Source organism: Metopolophium dirhodum, chromosome 7 (assembly GCF_019925205.1).
Source record: "Metopolophium dirhodum isolate CAU chromosome 7, ASM1992520v1, whole genome shotgun sequence".
NCBI lineage: Eukaryota > Metazoa > Arthropoda > Insecta > Hemiptera > Aphididae > Metopolophium > Metopolophium dirhodum.
Genome location: NC_083566.1, coordinates 482,164 through 506,863, shown reverse-complemented (window position 1 = coordinate 506,863; position 24,700 = coordinate 482,164). Strand labels below are relative to the sequence as shown.

The 24,700-nt window shown below is 32.9% G+C and overlaps 2 protein-coding genes across 5 annotated transcripts in view; one reads left to right on the top strand and one right to left on the bottom strand.

Annotated features, from left to right (window-relative positions):
• LOC132949702 (protein NDRG1) overlaps positions 1-24,406 on the bottom strand; it is a 61,498-nt gene extending 37,092 nt beyond the window's left edge. For 2 of the 4 annotated variants that reach the window (XR_009665124.1, XM_061020713.1), the window contains exons 1-5: positions 23,933-24,405; positions 10,264-10,486; positions 6,121-6,165; positions 5,154-5,353; positions 4,372-4,492 (exon numbers count right to left, since the gene is read on the bottom strand). Coding sequence is in view for 3 of the 4 variants with exons in the window: in XM_061020713.1 (XP_060876696.1) it covers positions 4,372-4,492; positions 5,154-5,353; positions 6,121-6,165; positions 10,264-10,463 (566 nt within the window). In the remaining variant the exon portion in view is untranslated. Of the gene's footprint in view, positions 1-4,371; positions 4,493-5,153; positions 5,354-6,120; positions 6,166-10,263; positions 10,487-23,932 lie in introns of all 4 variants that reach the window. The other 2 variants (XM_061020712.1, XM_061020714.1) reach the window with 2 other exon arrangements.
• Positions 1,093-3,262, top strand: LOC132949631 (uncharacterized). The gene is made up of 4 exons (XM_061020611.1): positions 1,093-1,197; positions 1,464-1,747; positions 1,840-2,280; positions 2,729-3,262. The coding sequence occupies exons 1-4, from the start codon at positions 1,101-1,103 to the stop codon at positions 3,176-3,178; spliced, it is 1,272 nt and encodes a 423-aa protein (XP_060876594.1). The 5' UTR covers positions 1,093-1,100; the 3' UTR covers positions 3,179-3,262.
• Positions 24,407-24,700: the final 294 nt, after the last annotated feature.

The following is a 24,700-nucleotide window of genomic DNA, read 5'->3' as shown; positions in this document are numbered from 1 at the left end:
ATCATTAACATTTAGCAGTGTATGGAACGTTAAAGCAATGAGCTACATTAAGATGTAATAGGAAAAATTCGTACGACTATAAAAATTACAGAAACAATTAAATTATATATTACATTTATTTATTAATTTATTTTTTTATTCTGAAATGTTACTGCATGACAAAAATGTCATAACATTTAATGTGAATGCTTCATACTGGTAATTCATAATTGATAAAAGGTTGTATTAAGTTAAAATTATTGTTATAGATACCTATTTTATGCGACAAATCGTACAATGTATGCAATTAATAAAGTATATTTAAATTTAAATTGTAATTTTAAAAATTAATGCAAATTTTAATTTTACTTTTTATTACAATTTTAAAGTGACAGCTAAAACCTGTCGATTGAGGATTGTATCTAATTGATATTTTAAAGAAATGTATTATGAAATGTTCTAATTTCTGTCCCTAATCTTAAATAATCCAAGCTAAGGACAAATTGTGAAAAATCGTTACGTTTACGACATCCCCGTTTTTATAACGAAATTGGTTTTTGTTATTCGTAAAATACTTATTGTAAGCTTGAACTTGTCATAGATTATTAGATTATTTTTCGAACGTTTCATAATTTTCAAACTAATTATGTACATTCTAAATTTTTCAATTCAATGTGGGTACCCCTCAGCTGCTTTATTGATTAAAATTATAAATCTGTATAATCTATACGATATACCATTTCAAGTTATTTTTACATATTATTGTCAGTTCTAGTGAATTAAATCAGCACTATTATATTCTTATACAATATACAAGGATAATCTATAATGAGGTGCAATCGAAAACTTATCTTATGTTTTTTTCTGAAATGCTCTTTTGTGATTATAATATACGTTTGTATTAATTAAAACTTACGAAAAGTAGTGATTAAGAGTAAGTTGTATGTATTTCGTGGTGTAAACAATGTTTAAAGGTCATAAAATACACAATTTCTATATCGATGCATACATCGACAAAAATCCAATACCGCTCCAAATCACTTAATCGACATTTTAAAATACGGTTAAATACGTCGGGATGGAGACTTCACAGGCAGTTCAGTGGTGATTCCGGCAGCAACATGAAGTTCTTTGGTTCCGTGTTCGTGTTCGCTGTTTCAGTAGCAGCAATCAACGCTATTTGCTTGCACTGCCGTAACCAGACTGGCAATTACCAAGGTATTTTATACAGTTTTATTAAACTTTTATAATCAACTAAACGAATACGTTATTTATCGGTTTTAGTTTTAAATTTAAATATACTTTTGACATTAGAAATTAATTTGAAAACAAAACTGTATAACATTGTTTTCTGATTCCGTTTTATTTAAGAAAATCATATACTATTATTATACAATATACTTTTTATGCTATTATTTTCTAAATGCAATATCGTATGCAGCCTACTCTTAATTATACGGTTTCGTAACATGTTTAATTTACAGAAATCAAATACGAAGGTCTAAAAACTTTGGAAGATTCTCATCAAAACGTCGAGTTGTCCAAGGATGTTGGCCAACAAATTAGAATTATTCTGAAAGCGAGTCAAAAGTATCAATTATACGTCGAACAAGCCAAAAGCAACCTCAAATTCTCAGACCCGATGAGCTTGATCGATGCTACTGAGTTCTTGAACAACGGCGAAATCGAATACAGAAACGCCAAAATTCAAGGTTTGGGAAAAGCAATTTTGAATGAAGTCAACGTGGAGAAGATGGGCGAGAACATGGTAAAATATATAAATTACTTAAATATATATATTAACAGAATATGTACATATTAGTAAAGAGTTGGCTAAACAATGTGATGTGTATTTTATAGATTTTGGTCACCGCTGTCTTGAAGCAAGCCGATATCGTCGGAGATTACAACGCTGCCAGTTCTAAAAAGACCGAGTCCGGACAGTTCAACATCACCCTGAGAGATATCATATTCAAAACGAAGTTCCTTCTGAACGAATTCATGGAAACTCGGCCAGAAATCGACTCCAAGTCGTTGATGTTCGGTCACCACGAGTCAACATTCACCAACATGGAAGTGTTAAACGAGTTGAGCGGAAACACCCAATTCAAAAAGCCGTATGTCTACTACTACAACTATCTCAACAAGGTGATCAAAGGCCGTCTCGCCGAAGAAATGGCTGTCAGTTTCGCACCCCTAATTGCAATGCGTCTCGCACAAGAGCTGAAACCGACTGTCTTGTTCCCGACCAAATCCATGGCTGTCCCAAAAACCAACGCTTACATTGCTCCCGGAATACAAGTAAGATGACACTAATCACTAATATATAAGAGTAATGAATAAAACATATCCATAATTGACACTAACTGCAGCAGATTAGTGTTTAAAAAAATTGCAACTCGTTGGCAGATTTTGTGATTCTACACATTCAAAAATTAATTTGCTCATAACAGCCATTGTACGTAATTTATATCAAAATAATTATTAAAGTCTATAAAATATTATTACTTGAAATATTATCATATATCTTGCACTTTATTTTAAAATGATATTTTTTATTTAAGAATCTAATAATTTTACAGAACATAATATGAGAGTAGGTACTACTACACATTTAACACTCGAGGCTCCTGGGTCCTTATTGCCACCACCCCTACCATTTGCACTTCAGTTCCCTTGCACTCCTTTTGTTCATTATAAGTAATAATCGCTATCTCTGGAGGAAAATCTAATAATATAATCGTTACAGGCCAAGATTTACAACACCATGTTTAACGACTTGAGCGGATCTAACAAAGTCCAAAAGATGGTCAACTACACCGTCAACAATGATCAAACTGAAATGCTCTTCTGCTTCACATCGTTCGACCTGAGAGGCAACAACGAATGGGCTTTGGTATACAACACCGGAAACGTGTACAATGGCAAAGCTTCGTTCGCCATAGAAAACATGCAAACCATGATCGTAGTCACCAAACCTAACGGACTAGGAGAGGTTACGAAGAAGTTCTCAAAGACCACCGTCAATGGGCTCACAGTGTTGTTGAATAACGATAACAACTGCGAAACTATCAGGGATTTGGCTCATCAGCGAATTCCGAAAGTCTTGGAAAACAGCTTGCAGACATTCATCGACGAGCAGACCGAGATGGTATTGAACAACCAATTCGCCCTTATTGGTTTGAAATATAAAAACTGACTTAAGGTTATCTTAAATTCATAATAATATATTATATTGTAATGCACAAAACATTAATTAATGAGAATCGAACAATAAAAATCAAACTTTAAAAATACAACAAAATTTAAACTATTTTTAAATAATATATTATGTGTGTACCTACCTACCTACAATATAATTTGGTCAAAATGTGCTTTAAAGCGTATTATTACGTTATATTAAGTACAGCATTTGTTATGATATATATTTACATTAATTTTAAACTATTTAATTTTGAATAGATGATAATAATAATAAGTCGTAATAGCAGTACTTATTTCCCATAAAATGACCATATGATTTGTTAATTAATAATAGATTTCACAACATATAGATTATAAATGTACTCGAATGATTTAAAAATCATATAAAAGGCACATATACATTCGAAGAGTGATTAAACCACTCGAATATTTAAATATTAATGGTATTAATAATATATACCATTGGCGTTCGGTACTCATCCACAAAGCAAACAAGATTTAACCCACCAAAGTTAGATTGAGTGGGAGCGAGGAGGGCATTTTTAATTAATATTAAATCTAAATGAATATAATTTAATTTTCATTATGTTATTAAAAGCAATTTGCGTTATTCGTCGTCGGTTAATATTTTCTAGTGAATACTATTAAATATATTCTATAACGTTTAAAATTATTACGTACAATTCCATTTTACAGATTATTTTAAACGTACATTATGTAGATGACGTAAAAAAAAATCAATTAAATATAATTAAACTTAACTAAATATAATGATATGAAATAATTTCAATAGCCATAAAAACATTCACCTGCATATTAATAATTTGTTGTAAAAATTAAAAATCCTACTCGTTAAATTAATTTATTATTAAACCGTATAATAAACATTTTCTTACGTTAGCCCATTACCATCGTATACGCCCTTAAGGGTTGATCACTATAGGTTGTGTACTGAAACGGCACCATATTACTACAGCCAAAGCACATATTACATTATATGAGTATAATATTAATATACTATTATATCGCGACATGCCTATTATGGTAACTATTATCGTATAATTAATGTGTTTTATTGTTGTTCAGAAATAAAAAAACATGTCAAATATTGCATTTCAAACTCGTAAGAACCTCCTCATATCCATTCTCGCATGCATTTTATAACATTTTGTCTGCTATATAACTTACTCGTCCGATAACGGTGCTGCTCCTTCTTCTTGTCCGGGTGCGTTCACGTGGTATACGCAGAAATTTGACATGAGGGTGCGCATTTCACTGTAATTGAAGAATGTCTGAAAGCTTGTGACGTCTGCAAAACGATTAGGCGTTAGAAAACGTCCAAACGACAAAATTGGTACTTTACAGTTAGAAAAATTAAGCATGATGTCAAAATTAACCCTTCCCCTGTCTTCCCCTGTCCTTCCCTGTCCTTCCCTCCATCTGCTAAACGACGATAAAAAGCTTTTGCTCATCGGACGAAAAACATAACGTCACAAGTCATAACTTATAACCACGACAATATGTGAGGAGGTGGTTTCGAATTTCGTTGTACGGCGGCTACAGGCGAGGGCGTAATATTATTAGTAGCAGGCAATAGAATTTCAGTGACAATATAAAAGTTTTTGATGGATAAAATAAAAATGAAGGCTGTGTTACTTTTCAAAGACTTGACAAAACTACACATAATTGTATGCATTTAAAAGGTATGTATTATAACTACCTACTAGATATTATTATTATGTTATTTTCTATAAAGTATAAAGTCAATACCTATAGTTACTATATTACACGTATAGATGATTGAAATCGTATAAATTTCTGTTGATTATAAATTTGCATATCAGAAACAATACTAAAATGAAAAGTTTTTTGTTTTCAACATGTCAGGGAATCAAAAAAAAACCACCAACATAATTATTAGGCAATACCTAACCGAAAAATGTCTGACTCAAAACCCCTGGCTCACTTACAGTTCAGTCCTAAGTCATGGTAAGTGAGTATGGGTGGCCTGGACCGATCGCCCTGCACGGCCACGCACACCGGCCCGTTGTCGGTGTCCACGTACACCTCTTCCACACCGGTGTTGCCCCTGGTAAACGTCCGGACGGCAGGTAACGACGGACGGACGCCGGTAAGTTCCACTTCCTCCAAAGTCTCCGACCGCATGCCACTACATCGCGCACAGAAAACACACAATGATTATAATGTGATAATATGTTTTAATATATGCAGTATAGCATAGGTAGATTTCAAAGTTACACCCGATTCATAAAACGGTAAACTATTTTAAAAATTGTTTAATTTTTTATTTGTTCTCATAATTTTTATCCATAGATAATAGATATATTATATATATAGTTAATAATGATATATAATATTATATCAATTTAAAAAAAAGTAAACTGTAACGGTAAATTTGTAGAAAATAGGTACATGATATTATAAAAATTATGGTAGGTAACAAAAATTATATGATATAAAAAAGGTGTAATTATAAGTTTATAATATATTATTCGTTACTATCGCAGGATCGCCCAAAGTGTACACGAACTGTTCAAGGTTCACCTGCTCGTGAGTCATGAAATAGGAAAAAAAATTGTCCATTTTGTGAACTGTGTAATTTCATCAACGGGATGTAACATGTTATATTCAATGCAGCCGCAGTGGCGCCGAGTTTGGGCCAAGTGGGCGTACGAGTGACCTCTATGAGTTGTTATGGACACGGTACGCACACGATATGCGTTAAAACGGTGTTAACATGCTGATTCCGTGTTAATTATAAATGTTATTATTTTGGTTATAGGAGGATCTAACCTTCGAACAGATATTATCAATCGAAAGGCCCGAACTCGGTAATCGGCGTCACCAAGGGACATATCAAAAGACGACCATGAATTACAGTTAAGTATATATAAAAATAAATCGAACAACACTCACCTGAGCAGCGACGCTTCTTCGGATATGGCAGATGTGGGCATTTTTCTGTAAAACGAAAACCATAAGAAACGTAAAATACACATTCATTAACATACAATGAATTATTATATTATTATATGATGTACTCCGCACTGTCGTGACAAATATATTATTTTATGTCATGAGTGTGTGTTTGTGTGCCTATGTCATTTAAGGCTATAGCTCATATTTTGTAAATTATTATATAAACATGTATAAACTTGGAATCTGTCATTAAGAGGATAATTAAGGGACCTCGCTACTGCCGTCAATTTTAGCTCAAAAGACCTTAAGTTTTGGCAAAATTTAAGTTAGCTTACTTTGTCCGATTTTGATTCTGAAAAATATTTTAACTCGTCAGAAAATCGTATACCGTACGTAACACTTTGTAAAAATAAAATCTTATGGTATAGTTCACTACAGTGGTGGTCAAACGGAGGAAAGGGATGATGAGGGGGATGATCTTTTTTTCAATATTTAATGATGACCATAATTTATATTTTATTAAATTATATTTTATTTACAACTAACACATAGATCCCGGATGACTAATACGAGATTAGATATTGCCTAAATGTTGCCCCTTAAATAATAGCATTAGGAAGGCCCCTTAAGGGGATCGGTGGTGAACAGTTACTAAGGAGTTTGAAATAGGCAATTTTCAAATTGCATGCATGTGGGTCTTGTAAATGTGTGCGTAGTAACTGACCATTAGTGTGTGTGACTGTATGTAAAAGAAATATCGGAGCACTCCCGCACGCGCTTGTAAAAGTCACCGCCTTGGCGTTGTGCGCATGAACGGTAAACAATTTATGCTCATTTGTAAGTAGGTATTTTTTGTCGAAATATTCAAACTAAATATATAGTTGTGGGGGGCTGAAATTGGTAAAAGTGGACTGACCGATCTCCAGTAAACATAATAACGAATTCATATCAGTCTTAAAAAGTATTGACGCATTACTAGGTCAGTCAATATGATGGGCAAAATATTGGTATGTTTTGGATAAAAAAACTTCTCTGAAACCTTAGAAAAATCAATAAATATATTATTAAGGGACCTCACTACCACGTCTTTTTTTTGTCAAAAACTACTGTTTCTAATTCCAACGATACGTGTAGACAATTATCACGATTTTAATTCTGAAAATATATTCAGATTGTCCGTAATATATACAAGGAAACGATCGAGCCACAGTTTTAATTTTTGTAATTTAAATTGAATAAAAATTGTGAAAAATTAAAAAAAAATCAGAATTTCCAACTTAAATATTTAATTAACTAAATGCAATATTAAAAATATGCTTTGATCGATCCCTCGTACATGCTGTAGAAAAAAAGAATATTTTGTCAGAATACAAATCGAGGTAATCGTTGCGACGTATTGTTGGAATTAGAATCGTATGTTTGTGTGAAAAATAAACATTTTTTCATGATCACAATATAACTTACTGAAAATGTACGTGCGAGTGCCCTCCGTACCGCTACAATTGACCCGCATGGACATCACACACACTAATAATCATTTACGACTAACACATAGATCTCGGGTGGCGACGACGATATTAAAAATTGCCTAATGATTCTACTTAAATCAATACCATAGCGAGGCCCCTTAAATAGTTATAAAATAGCTGGCGAAACATTTATATTTGATAAAGATATCAATTTATTACAATATTGTATAGTATCTTGTACCTATCTAATTGTTTAATATAAATGATAAAATTTAGCACAAGATAAATAAATAGAATACCCCTCCCTCACCAATAATAGGATTTCGAATACGCCACGAGTATGCGGTAGTATCGGGAACATTATACATATAATATTTATCATACAAATTAAATGTTTAACTTATTTTCCGCTATATATTTTTTTTTTAAAAACGTTGTGTATAGAACTATAGAAGGTATACAAAGTTGTTAGGGTAGTTTTTTCGTTTCTTCATCGCCCTTTCCGCTAGTTACAGTCGATCAAGTCGATTATCCATCATAATATACTATATTTTATAATAATCGCAATGTATACCTTTATAATAGCATGTGTATAGAGCCTTAGTGTTTTCCAGTTGTTTGTACGTACTGTTGACACTGGCAACGAGAAATCAAGGTAGCTGTTCCTGTTTTTATGTCGGTACAATGGTGGGGTGATACGAGTTAATATAAGGTTATCTTAGCATTTTCCATACAGTCCCCGAGAATGATCACATGGTAGAGAATCCGCAATTATCACTGCGCTAACCGGAAATCATTCTCTAAGTTTGTTCGGAATCGGAAATAACTGAATACGATGGCCACATCTCGATAATAAAATATTTTATGATGTATATATAGATTTAAGTACTCAAATGCGATATAAAGTGTATGCGTGTCAGTATATCATGGTTATAGTAACATAATATTATATATTACGCATACATCATGTATTTGATGTATACTTCATACAATTAGGACGGTGGTTTTTAATTGATCGTACTCACCCTCTATTTATACTAAAATTATGAACCTATTCAAGTCTTGGTTTTGAAATTCTTTAGTATGTTTGGGTTAGTTTCAGTGTAAGCATATTCAAGTAATTCTATTTTTACGTAGTTAAAGACATTTATCCTGTGACGATAACAATATTCAATGATCAGTAATATTTAATTGAGTTCTTATTTCCAAATTCTGTTTTATCGATTCAACCATAATATAATACACCGAGTGACACAATTAACGTAAGACACTCATTATTTATATTGAATAAAAAAAATTGATAATCTTAGTGTTCGTTACTAACATCTTGTTCTATAACCACAGAAATTAATTTTATCGATATTATATAATATTATATGAATATAAAAAAAATATGTCGATGATTTTATCACGTAGTTCAATAATTTGAACAACATATATATAATCAAAGATATTAAACTTGAGTGCATATTTTATAGCTTCTATAATTATAGTTTTGAAAATCGGGATTTGATCTGACCTACAAAATGTTCTCTTCTTTTAAATAAAAAAACTTAACGAAACTATTCTACAGGGCGTGAGAGTTTTTCACGTAAGACATGACTTTGTATTAAAAAATGCACTGACTCCGACGCTCTTAAAACAAAAAGTACAGTATTTTAAATAAAACACAATATTCACTTGGATTCTACGCTGTTTTAAACAATTAACAAAGCGTTTGAATTTTATACCGTTTCAAATAAAATGTTTAAGCCACTGTGTTTTAAACATAACAACCCTTGAATACAGTCATATAATATTATGCTTCGTAAACTTATATAATATAGCAGTTAAAATGTAAACAGAAAGATCAATATTATTGAAAAAATACAGTGCCCCTCCCCTGGATTATGGACGCCCTTGAACGAGTGTCTTACGTTAAATGGATCATCCCGTATACAAATTAGGATAGTCCTAAAATGCCGTAAAACCACTAGGTATTTAAAAACACATAGGTATTATATAGTATGCGTGTCGCATATACCTCCTTATATATGATATGAGCATAATATTCGAATAAACACAATAATAATATATTATGTTATTCGAAGCATACCTAAAAATGTGGGGAGAAAAAAATCAATAAAAAGTGTCAGTGCTGTATATAGTGCGTATAATAAATGGGTAACGGTGTATGTTATATACGGGGTTAAAGATTAAACATATATAACATATAGCTACATATTATAGATACTGTGATGCAATAGCGCCCATTAGGGGGTGCAAGGAGGTGATATGTCTGCACCCCCTAGACAAATGTGAAATGATTGTAATTTTTTTTTTGATTGTAAATAATAAACTATTTTTACTGATGATATACATGACATATTAGTTATTACATATTATAGGTGAATCAACACATCGTTTTTATCTATGTTGTGTATTTATTTTCTGTTATTTGATCAAATCAATTTGGTTGGTTCTCAGTTATTATTTACATGATATCGTCACCCACCCCCCCCCCCCCCCCCCATAGGTTCTGACAAGGAGGCGCCCTTGCAGCTGTGGTGTAGTATTCTCTTCGACCTCGGCGCTTGCACACGATGATGATGATAATAATATAGAGCCACATACATAGGACGTGTACCCATATCATACGCATATGTTTATATACGCGGCGCGTGTAATATACCTGAGCGGCGTGTTGATGTTTCCGGTGCCGATTACGGGCACGCCGGACATAAGCGGCTCGGACAGCCTGCGCCGGGGGCTGGAGCTTAGCGTGCCGAAAGCCTTTTTAAAAACCGTACCGACCGAGTTCTTCCGCTCCGGCTGCAGGTCGTCCGTGGTCGCTTTGTACACGCGGTCGGCGGCCAGCGAGCGGTAGGACATGTTGCGGCATGCGGGGCCAAAAGCTGCAAACAAAATGTATGTACGTGCGAGTACGTGCAAAAGCCGTCAACGTATAATAATAATAATAATAATAATAATATGTAAAATATCAAATATGTAATAATAATAACACAATAACAATGGTATAATAATAATAATAATAATAATAATAATACGATGATGATGATAATAAAAATAATGCATCGCCTGTATAGGTATACATAATATTATATACACTCTGCATAATATATTATATAGTATTGTAATTTGTATGGGTATGTGTATAGTACATATTATAGGGTGTAACAAATATAACTGACTTTTGGAATAACTTTTATTCTAATCAATATTTAAATTTTTTTTTTATATATCATTTATAGGCACTTGCGCCACTAGCACACGCGTAATAAAAAAAAATTATTTTTATTTTTTAATACTGATAATAAAAAAATTTAAATTTGATTTAAATTTTTTTGAATAAATTCAAAATAGCCATTTTGTGAATCTGATTATAAGAACGATTTGGATGGTAAAAATATTTATCTAAGTCAAGTAGTTTATTTTTTAGAATTTTTTTAAATATCAATAGTTTTTGATCAAATTAATTTGAAACAACAAAACTTTTTTCAAAATATTTTTTTCGGGAATTTGCTGACATGAGTATATTTCTTAAATTATTTACTAATCATATAATTTTAACAATTTTTGCCATATACCTTTAAGTAGCGTCATTTTTTTTTCAGTTCTTTCTTTTACACCATGTATATATATATTATAAAAAGAAGATGTTTATTGTTTAGTATTATAGATATTAGCTGTATTATAGATTATATTATATTGTTAGAGTAAAAATCAGACGCGATTGACGAAATAATTGAGGTCTTGTCGATTTTGTGGGTTTTACACTTTTTTAAGCGATGACTTTTTGGTTTTACATTCTGTAAAAAATCCAAATATTTGACCGATATTGTTTATATCAATTAATTTGACAACTATTATACTAATCAACATACTACTAATATATACACATTTCGAGTTAATCTGGAATAGCGAGAAGAACGGAGTCTGTCAATTATTATAAAACAGCGAGTTATCAGGTTATCAGGGTTATCTACATGGGCAAAAGACTAAAATCCAAAAATTATATTTTTGTAAAAAAATGTGGTTTGTATAAGTTCTTCGAATGACGTGGATTTTTTTCGAAACGCAAGTTTGTACCAGTTGGTTGGAGTTACGAAAAATCATATCATAAATATTATATTTATGTATACCTATATTATATTTATATAATTATATACATACATATTAAATACAAAATATATTAATGCAGCGGTATGATAATATATTAATATACTTTAGTGATGAAAAAAAATCGTGAAAAAACCATGACGTGTACAATACGGTGTAAAACAATAATAATAATGTGTACGGCACGCTAAGTACCTATTTATTACTAATATGGACGCGTTAACCGCCGGAGGGATATAATAAAAATAATAATAATAATAATGTCACGTGCTATCCGGAACATCACACGCGGACGGGTGGCAGCGTCGCACACGATATAATATAATGCTCTATGCTGATTATATTATATTTTAATCCTATTAATGACATATTAAGTTTTTTGTATTATTTACACGGTGAAGACCCTGCGCACATACATATAGCGTCAAATTGAGTTTATTATTTTTAACTCCGTACACGACTCGAGCTGCATTTTTTGCGCGTGTGTGCATTTATCCGATAAATCGTACGCGCTTCGACGAGACATGACAATGACGTTCTAACACCAATAAATACAATATATATACTACTACTGTAGTTGTACACGACGACGGCGCAACAACGATGAGTGACGACTGACGACGACGATAATAATAATAATAACATCTCTGTACTCGTTTGTATACGTCACACAGGACGGTAGGTATAAACCGGATATGACGAATCTAATATATTATTATTATATATAATAAGTATGCGCACGTTTATCGGAGGGCACGTGTGTAGTCGTAGTCGGCCGGAGCGCGACACGGGACGGGACCGGAAACGCTTCCGTTCCACACCCACACTGCACGATAATGCGTAATAGTGTACGCGTATTTTTCCAGAGACGAGTAAATTCTGGGGGGGGTGGGGGGGGGTGGCGTTGATCACCGCGAGACGACGACAGTTTCGTGATTACGGTATAAATAATGTCGTATTATCACGATATCACGCATATAATAATATCACGTAGTTTATAACGTTTACGGTTCGTGAATTTTTTTTTCGACATTCCGTTTATCTTTGACAATTTTTATGCACACGTCGTGACACTTGCACTTATTATTATTGCGCAACCCTTTTTTCCTACCATAAAACCTATTTTTATCATGTTGATTATTTTTTGTGAGTATTTTATATATTTTTTTGAAATTATCCATATACTTCAAACCGTTTGACACGGCGCGCTGAAACAGAATATTTTTCTAAAATTATATTTTTGCACATCATTTGTAATTATATTATGTATAATAAAAGATTTATATTATTTATAATAATACGATTTAGATCAAAATAGAACTGTTCACTGTTGAGCAGAGGTCACAGATTTTTGCTAACAACTTATTGGCTAAATTAGTAAGATTCAAAATAACAAACGCAACTCCATTTTTGAAAAATAATATTCTGCTTCTCAGTTTGAAATCATTAATCAATAATAATGTGATTTTCTCCGTTTCAAATGCGAAAACATTTATATTTTTCTTGCAAAAATGTAACCTTATGATAAGGCTAAGCTTGGGTAAATATTAAAAAAATGTTGAAATAATGTGTTAGAGCACTATATTTCGACAAAGAAGACCATCATAATGTCACATATTTTGGACTTCGAAAATATTGCACTTGTAAATATTATTATCGAAATAACTCGAACCGACGATAGCTATATATATTATATATTTAATAATAACGATTATAAACACTCGATCGTTATATACACAGTTCGGACTTCGACGATGAAGTGTCATTCATAACGCGTCCTGCAGTTTGAAATGATGTGATTATATAATCCAAAATCCCCCGATGAAAACCCTACGACCGAGAAATCCGTCCAATATATGTTTTTAAACCCTCCTCACATCGTAGTACATGACGTATAATAATATTATCTGCAGCACAGCCCGGCTCCGTTAGTTAATATTATATAATGTGTGTTATTATAATAATCGTATTTATATTGTTTCGTCACGATAGTGAGCACGTCATTATATTCGCATATTATTTAGTATTATGATAACGTACAGTGCCATTTAGAATATACAGCGATATACTGGTCGACTCATTTGAGGTTTTCATATGCACGGTAGTTGGGAATAATAATAAAAATAAAGAAAACACCATAGATAATAAAGATATGGATAGGCCACGGCTATGTTAAATATATTTGAGGCTCCTTTATCCATAGCCGTGATTGATAGTCGATACTCGATATAGCCTATATCATATAGGTATACTTTATTTGGCCTCAATTCTTCCCCTTGAAGACCGCTGATAAGACCATTATGTCCTATCCATATCTTTATCATCTATGGAAAACACCGAAATAAATTGGCGTTCTATTATTCAAGCATGGACAAATTTCCAACGGTAGAGTTAAAACAGGTATAAATAAATACTTTAAAAACCCAAGTTGGGCCGGAAAAAAGTTAGTCACTCAGTCAAGGACGCACGTCCCGTCAAACACGTAAAAATAAAAAATTCACAAAGAGTACCATTATATATATAATATAAACATTTGTTTGAATTATCTATATATAATATGAAAGTCACATAAACATCGACATTCTATATTATGTAAAAACGTAAAAAAATTTGGGTTAATCATATAAATAAATATTTTTTTTTTATTAATTCGTATGTAATGTTATTATGTTTGTTATTGTACACCATTATATTACGGTCATAACAACCTTAAAATATATATTTACTGTATCGTGTGTTTACTTGGAAAATATCCAATTGTTTTTTTGTTTTTCACACGCATATCGTTCGAAATGTTTTACTTGACTCCTTTCTACATCAATAATTGCTCCCAGTTTTAGAGAATTGTTATCAACAACAAACTTCATTTGAACGAAACCTTTAAAGTTAAAATGTAAAACACGCATAGTAATCATTTGTTTAATTATATGCATCGATTAACAATATTGGACATTTTTGTAATTGTTTTTCCGTATACGAATAATTATTGTATGAACGAGATTAGTTTCTAATTAATTTATCGAATTTTCGAATAGCTGTCGTATGACAAACATTACTATACGCGTGAATAAATATTTGGCAAAATATCATATTACAATGGACGATGTGTTTACGTTTGCAGTATATTCAATTACTCCAAAAAAGTCCCTAAAAATAAATATTTAGATTACTATAGTTTGGAGTGTGTAATGTACAGTAGAATGGTGTTTTCGCAAACAACAATAATATATCTATGGATAAAAACCGGATAAAAATTAAAAATTAAAAAAAGTTTGATAAAATTACACTTAATAATATCTAAAGATTTAATTTATATTGTAAACTAAATTACCAACTAAATTTTTTAAATAATATATTTTTTACTGTGAAGAATTAATAGTTATGACTTATAAATTATAATATTATATTATAGTAACTATTTAAAATGTATTGTATGGAGTTAATAGTATAAATTAATACATTATATTATATTATATAGGTCCAGTACATTATTTCTTTTCAATTCTTATATAAATATATCCAACAACAAACGATAAATTGTATACAATACTATAATACTATTATACAATTCACAACGGTTGGAACTTCTATGTCTCGAATTTAAATACAAAAAGTTGACTATTTGTATCAAATAAATAATTATTTAAGGTTTTAATTTTTTTCAAACAATTTTTCTGTGAATCGTTACGTTTATACAAGTTTAAACTCCCACCCCCACCATATCATTACACAATAGTTTCAACTAGTCCAATTTTCTGATCAGAAGTCCAACGAGAAATTAAGTTTGATTTAATAACTTTTGTTTGTAGGTAAACAATAAACATAATCGATGTCTGATATACATAGAGATACATACGATCAAAATATATTTAAATATTTAATCAATATAAAAAAGGTTTATTCAAAATATGGTTTTATATTTTATAATGTTGTCATTTGACAATACTACACTATAGGTATATCAGTTAAATCAAATTGTATAATGACATAAAATATTCAATAGTTGTTCTCTGATATTTAAACAAAGACACGACCACTATATGTACGCATGCAGGACCATCAACATATATATGCAGCGGGTTTTATACCCTGTAATTAATTTTGTTTTGTTACAGAAATTCAACAGCATATAGTCATATACACTGTCATGTAATAATTTGATAACAAACCTAAACACAAATTGCATGTGTCGTTAAACGGAACAAGCCTATTGTCGGTGAATGTTTATTCAAAATTGGCACATTTATAAACAACCCTCCCGTTTACAGAAATAACCGCGTGATTATATTATATTTTAATATCATAAGACATACTCTTTCTAAGCCTAAACTGTGTCAAACGAGATGCAATACGGTGCTAGTGAAAAACTCAATACTATTTACCATTATACCCTTATGGCCTAATACACAAAATATACTGAATTGTCGAAACATACATTTTAAAAACAAATTTAGCCATGCGAAATACGAAAACTGTCAATTCTAATCCACTGCAGCCTAATTGACAAAATTTCATTACGATTTACCGTCTACACGTTCGATGCTTTGTTTAGCTTTGTCCTATATCTGTAGTGATATTATAATATATTTACGAAAAAAAACCGACAATCACACGTCAAAACGGAAAACCAAAAACGTCGATTATTATTTCCAGCCAGCGCCGAAAACACTCAGCGATGATAATGGATTCACGGAAGTCATTGAAATTTCCATTAGCGCGGGTTTTAAAGCCAGGTGACTCAAAAAAACACCCTCCTGCCCGTATAACACTCCGAAATTATATATTTATATTATAATAATATGACGATATACTTAACGCGACAAGAATAATATAATATTATGGCCTACGATGCGTCGTTGTGTGTGTGTTTGTGTACCTATACGCGCAGACCATAATCGATTATTGCATGTACCTACCTATGTAGGTAGCTATAATATTATATAATAACATAATATATATTTCATTATTACGAATGAGGGTAAATGAGAACATGGCCTTGCCTCCATCGATCCTCACACGTCGCTTATAATTTTCCTGTTTATAATATTATTATTATTAATGAGGTTTCCGTCAAAATATTTGTAGTGACTGCGCCGTCATATTATGTCCTACATAATAGATTTTTTTTTATACGTTCCATCATTATCGTTATCATAGCCCGTAAAACTTTATTCGATAATATCCCCAAAACACTATACAAAGGTACGCTGTACCATGTCGAGTTTACTGCAGTGTACATTTATAGACTCAAAACATTTATTTTACTAAACGATTTCTCAAACCTTTTATTACACAGTATTACGAGGACGCCACAAAAGCATATGTTACAAAAGTACAAAATAGCAAATGTTCGTTCAAAATAAATAATTTAACACTGTTGCTTTTAAAATTAGAGTGAATTACTTAAGGGGCCTCACTACCACGTATTATTTTTTTGTCAAAAACTACTGTTTCGAATTCCAACGATACGTGTAGACAATTATCACGATTTTCATTCTGAAAATATTCAAATTGTCCGTAATATATACAAGGAAACGATCGAGCCACATTTTTAATTTTTGTAATTTAAATTGAATAAAAATTGTGAAATATTAAAAAAAAATCAGAATTCCCAACTTAAATATTTAATTAACTAAAACTAAATGCAATATTAAAAATGTGCCTCGATCGATCCCCCTCGTACATGTAGAAAAAAAAAATTTTTTGTCAGAATGCAAATCGAGGTAATCGTTGTGACATATTGTTGGAATTAGAATCGTATGTTTGAGAGAAAAATAAACATTTTTTCATGATCACAATATAACTTACTGAAATGTGCGTGCGAGAGCCCTCCGTACCGCTACAATTGACCCGCATGAACACCATAAACACTAATAATCATTTACGACAAACACATAGATCTCGGGTGGCGACGACGAGATTATAAATTGCCTAATGATTCTCCTTAAATCAATGCCATAGCGAGGCCCCTTAAGAGACGTCGCACCCACATGTAGTTAGGTTAGGTTAGGTTAAATTTTCGTTCGCTTGTTTCAATAGGGTGCTGTCATTTTTGACTTTAGAGTGAATTGACCTATTATCAAACTTTTAGGTAACAACATTATCTGTGCCCTCTCGTTGATTTTGTACGATATTTTAGTTTTTAAGTGAGTTATTAGTATGTAAAATATTAATGCTTGAAAATGCTCATAACTCACTTAAAAATTAAAATATCGTGAAAAATATTGTTATACCTACCTATAGTTTGATAATAGGTCAATTCACTCTAAAATCAAAAATGACGGCACCCTATCGAAACTAGCGAACGAAAATTTGCTATGTCGTACGTGTGTAAGACGGGTATAACACATGCGGGTGCAACGTCCTCTTAACCAATAATTTTAAAATTTACAAACATTTTATGGTTTAAATGATTTGGAATTAAAATACCTATTAATTAAATCCTCCTAATCGCCCTAAGGCCCTGTAATCAATTCACTCTAGTTTAAAAATAACATAGTATAATATTATAATATAATTTCATAGTAATAAATGGATAAATAAAAATATACACCTATGGTTATTTACTGTGAACGTAAAATTGTCCGTATAAAATATGTAAAGACGAAAACAACGTACAATAATAATATTATGCGGGTGTGGCGTCCTCTACGCGGATGTACAAAATCCTAAATCGACCAATAACAAGCTACGTATAACAACAGATTAATAGCATGCAGTAGGTATAATAATATAATAGTACATCCATGTATAACATAATATATAGGTATTAATACATAAAACGACGTATACTATAATAATATAATATTATGTTATATCATTATTATCGTGTGTGTAGATATAATATGACGATCGATACAAATTTCGACCGTTGTTCTAAATGCCCGGACGAGGTGTTTATAATCGACTTGATGGGTTTTAGAAACATTCAGTGGCGTAAGTTCGCTGTACGTATTATTATTATTATACGGAAACCACGTTGTACTCGAGTCAACGTCAACAGCTGAGCGTATTAACTTTAATTAGCTATTATTAGATTAGTTGTAAACGTCATATATTTGTAAATATTATATACCCCCTGCTACACATAATATCGTAATATATCATTCGAGTAAGTTCATAACGAATACACCGTATAGGTAAATATGAATAGGTTACACAAACGATAGAATTGAAGATTTTTTTCAGAATATTATTATAATATAGTCGTATTGGCCGCCTAGTAGTTTCACTGTTTCAATTAAAGGCGAGTACGTGATACTATAATATTAAGTCTATATTATAGACAGAATGTCGAATAGTCGGATATTACTATATCGTATACATGGATGAACTATTAGTTGAACGTTTGTGTGTATTGTGAAATTGAAATTTAATTAGAAATTACAGAAAAACAAACTTTTAGGTCAAACGATTTACAAAACACTATTGTTTCTATTAAGTAGAAGAAATTAAAAATCTTCAAACAAATTATTTATTTTGCGTGGAAAATATTTGAATGAAGTTGAGAACGACAGTGATATTAGTGTAATATAACACTATTATGGATAGTTGTGTGTGAACACCGTCAAAACTATGTGCAAAACTGTAAAAATCATATTATATTATATGTGTGTTGTCCATATGCAGGAAAAAAAAACATAATATTATGTTTAGTAAACTTTGTTATACTCGGTTTTCGGTCAAAATTGTATTAAAACGGACATAATAACGACCGATTTAATATGAATAACATCACGATGACACGTAATAATAAGTAAAAACAACACGTGCAAATTTCAGAGTATGTTATATTGCTATAATAGTAAATTTAATAATAATAATATTATTCGTGTAATATATTTTATTAATTAAATTATACAACCTACGTCGAAACCGTGAAATCCTTTAATCGTATGAAAATAAATAAATAGCGTCAACGTTTTATACTATATTATAATATATATTATACTCGTTCTTTTCATCGGCCCGTCCGTTATTATTATCATTATTATTGTTTCACGCACACATACTACGCGTAATAAAGAGACTGCAATTTGTGAAATCTAAAAAAAAGCAATAATACCGTACGGAAGGAATGAAAACCACAACAATATATCATAGTATATCTATATATGTATAAAATTAATACACTTCTCGTTATACCTATAGGTATATACCTACAATATAACTTACGAGTTCACCTTATATATACATATTATACAAGGTGTAACAGAAAGAACTGACCAGAAAAAAAAAATTTATGCTACTTAAACGTATGACAAAAATTGATAAAATTATATGATTAGTAAATAGTTTAAAAAATATACCCATGTGTTACCAAATTTAAAAAAATAATATTTTTTAAAAGTTATTGCGTTCCAAATTAATTTAATCAAAAAAATATTGATATTTAAAAAAATTCTAAAAAATAAACTACTTGACTCCGATAAATGATTTTACCGTCCAAATCGTTCTTATAGTCAGATTCACAAATCGGCTATTTTGAATTTATTCAAAAAAATTCAAATCAAATTTAAAATTGTTTATCTTTAGTATTAAAAAATAAAAATAATTAATTTTTATTACACGTGTAGCGCAAGTGGGTAAAAATTATATTATATAAACAAAAAAATTTAAAGATATTGATTAGAACAAAAATTATTCCAAAAGCCAGTTCTTTCTGTTACACCCTGTATATGCAGCTACTATACGGTGAAATACCAGACAGAACTACTGCAGCAGTATGTTCAATATATAATATATATATATATATTATATATATAATATCGATTTTTATAGATACGAGAGTAGTGTGTGTGTGTGTCTGTGTGTAATTTGTAAACTGTATAAATGTTTAAATTTGCTAACGTAACCTATATATATGTATACATGACAAACATTCAAAGTGCGCTAATCCCCAGATTTAGTGTGGAAAATAATGAAAATAAAAATACAGCGCCGGGTATCGATTTGCAGAATATAGAAACGGGCGTTTTATCAATATAATCGAATCGTATATATATTATATGCGAAACGACGTATCGTCAATCGTTCGTCGCCGATTATTGTTTGACCTTCGAAGTTTATCCTCCACGGTTCGATGTTAAAAGTTTACACTGCTGCATGGCACATATTATACATAGGTATATAATATATATACATAAACATAACATATATGTATAATATATATATATATATATATACATATTATATATATACATACAATATACTCAATCCAAACCCCCGCCGCCGCCGTTCGGTTGTTTACGGGCGACGACGTATAGGTTACACTAACTACCGCAAAGCTTTGGGTCGTAAAAAAAAAAATTAATAGTTTTTCAAATTTTGCGGTGGCCGATTAGGGTGACAAGACTCGAAATATTTCTCGATCAATCTGCACGGCGTATATACAATTATTGAATTTCCAAAATGCTTTAATCCCACGGCGGATCGTTTATAATTGAGACACTATATAATACTCTACGTCTCTACAGCATTTATGGTGAACTCGAAAGGTGGGAAAAATGGTCGACGAGTCGATTCGGTCGCGTGCATGGGAATTATTACTATTATTATTATAATTAAAGTTTATGTTCTATATATAGAAAGGGTACATTATACCGTACATTATGTATGGGGTACATGCGCTTTCTATCGACCCATAGGAGAAAAAAATGAACAACATGCTACTTATATTTGTATGTATCTATATTTACAATACATAGGTATCGGACAACGTACAACCTAACCTATATAACCTTACCACGACCTACCCGACTGGCGGCTGATATAATATATCTATCGGGTGGATTTGTCGGTCACACAAAATTTAGCCGATGCCGGATAGACAACACTATATATTCAGTGGCGTAGATATGATTTCTAAAAAGGGGGCTGATCGAAAAAAGAAAACGACATATAGCTAAATGGGAGGGGAAAATTAGAAAATCCCCCACCCTCTCAAAACTTTTTACTAAGGTAATAAAAAGCCAATGGGGGGGGGGGGGGATCTGACCACACGTCGCCCCATGTCTACGCCACTGACTATATTGTTATATATATATATAGATATGGTACCCGAGACATATTTACTATAGAGTATATACGAACAAGGGATGATTAATATATTATCGTAATAATATAAATATTTTGTATTATTTCGTGTTGATCCCGCATCGGACTGCGGGGCGAGCGTGGTGGAGAGCTCGCGTGTAACAATTTCACCCTTCGGTTATTCGTCGCGACAATCGTCTGAAAATAACGACGTGTCGTATAATTATTATTATTATTTATTACTGTCGACTTTTAAGAAAACATGCGGTGCACGCTGTATGTGTACACACACATACATATTTTGAATATTGCGCCCGCATCGAGGGGGTGTGCTCTAGTAAAGATATGTCAATTTACATAGGTATTCGACGCGCTGACGATTCGTGTACATACGAAATGTCTACAAGGATTTTGTTTTCTCTCTCTCTCTCTGTACTTCGGGGGGGGGGGGGGGGGGGGGGCTATATAGGTATACTCGAGGACCCGCGGGGTGAACGAAAACACGCAGCGGTACAAAAAGTAATATTAAACAGAGTCACGTAAACACGCAAGCGCGTTCGCTCACTTGCGTGTGCGTGTGTGTGTGTGTGAACATACTGAATGTCGCGTAAATACGTGAGGAATAGACGGAATTTGTGCTACCGGCCAGCAAGGGTGTAAAACGATACAAATATATTATAATATCGTAGCGATACTGCCCCCGGTTGCACCTGGCGGTAATATTATGACGTTGACCACGGTGGCTCGGCCGCCGGTTCTCCGCTGCTGCTGCAGGTGCACCTTAACAACGCACGTATTAGCCATACCAGCAGACGGGTTACCGTTGGACGACAACCGAAACGAAACTCGTAAAATAATATCGCTAAACGGGTAATAATACAACGAGTAGGTGTACCCACATCGTATATATAAGAAAAACAAACACAATATGCTGCGACGGCGTAAATACTACGTATAAGGTGCATGCCACTACACAAAGGACTTAAGGACCTAAGGAACATAAGACAACTGAATAGTAACAATAATAATAATAGGAGTACGCATAAATAATAATAATAAACGCGTGTTGGTAGGTAAAATTGTATAAAATTATGGATGTACATATAGTCTCTATTGCTGTGGTCAACTACTATAATAATATATAATATAATGATATGCGTTTAATAAACACACGATTACATCAATATAACAACGCAATGTCCATGCAAAACATAATATATTATTACCTCTAAGTCTACGTGTAACGATGTATAATAATATTATATGTATATTGTATACGCCGGGAATAAAATAATAATTTTACGACGTACATGACATTATAATAATATAGGAAACGCGTTATGGATACTGAAATAATATATCGTAATAATATATTATATCGATCAAGTAACGAATCGAGTAAGTATCGTATACTTAACGAAAATCAGTCGTCGTCGTGGACGTGCGGTAAAGGTACACGACGACGATCGATGAATATCGTATGATATTATAATATTCATCACCCCCTCCACCACCTCCCCCTGCAAAGATCGTTCTAGACGCGATATATCATCATCGTCGTCGTCCTCGTCCTCCTCGTCGTCATGTCCTCGCGCCACACACACTGTCATTACTGCACGCAACGAGACCACCACGCGTGGGAGGTTTAAAATATTATTATGTTTATTAACGTTCGCCGTGTGGATGGTCCGCTCGTTCGGTGCCCAAATGGCCCGACACAAAAGTTGACCGGAACATAATATTATCATAATAATACGTAATAACACGGTAAACAGGCGGCGTACCGACTTGGGGATCGCGCGAAAATGAAATCATGTGGCGGCGATACTACCGGTTTCGTCGTCAATGATCCGTCAGCCGAGGACGTATCTACTACATCAATCCCTCCGAAAATGTCGCAAGACCTCCGACGCGGCGATTGCCGGCAGGGGCTAACTGTATAGTGTATAATATTATTATCGTCGTCGCGCTCGCCCCCTTAAGTTCGACCAGAGTTCCCGCGCACCACCCAAATCCCTCGCGAGAGCCGGCTCGCGTTATCGCGAAAACGATAAAGAGGCGCCTACAGCATCAGCATCAGCGGCAGCGGTGCAGCAGCGATTTCGACGCAAAACGATAATACTAAAATACCTAATAATATAATATTGCATGTTCTAACATGACCGGAGACATCAACTACGGCTTACCTGTGTGGTTTTTACTATATCGGTTTTATTATTAAATTATTATCGTTGTTGTTGTTGATGTTGTTTTTTTTTTTTCAAAAAACCACAGACCGGTGTATAATATTTGAAAGACAGACGGCCGTTGCTCGAGTACGAGAGTGTGCGTGCGCGACTATGGGCGAGATACGTGGAAAAAAAATGTAAAAAAATTTGTAAAAAAAAATCAGGAAAAAGCGCGATCGAATTCAGACGACGGCGGTGACGGCGAACGAGATCGGACGCATCGCGCGCGTCGAACACGAATAGAACAAAGTGTGTCTGTCGGTCGGTCGGTCGTTATCACACACAGCGCGCACGCATACACAGTATACACACACTAACACTCAAGCGAACAAGCGGGCGCGCGCGCAAACGATTTTACTACCGGCACGCAAGCGGGGCAAGACGACGACGGATACGGAGCGCTGGAAACGATTTACACCGCGCGCGCATAAACAGACGACCAACTAAGCGAGCGGGTGTGCGGGGGCGCGTGCGCGCAACACGCACACACTGTATACTCAGCGGCGGCGGCAGTCTGTATAAATAACGTAAAAATAAGGAGAAAAAAAAAAGGACCAAACCAGAAAACTGTTCGTTTTCGTGAGCCGTGTGCGCGTGCGCGCATGACCGTGTGTGCGTCTGCGTTTGTGTGTGTGCGTCTGCGTTCGTGTGTTGTGCATGTAAGTGTGTTTATTTTTGTTGGGTCAGGCCGTCGCATCGATCCAACAGCTGCTGGAATAAGGCCCG

Excerpts from the sequence above, each read along its gene's own strand:
- LOC132949631 (XM_061020611.1), top strand. The coding sequence starts at position 1,101 with ATGAAGTTCTTTGGTTCCGTGTTCGTGTTCGCTGTTTCAGTAGCAGCA. Across the intron at positions 1,198-1,463 it reads CCAGACTGGCAATTACCAAG|AAATCAAATACGAAGGTCTA; the intron begins GTATTTTATACA and ends TTTAATTTACAG. Across the intron at positions 1,748-1,839 it reads AGAAGATGGGCGAGAACATG|ATTTTGGTCACCGCTGTCTT; the intron begins GTAAAATATATA and ends TGTATTTTATAG.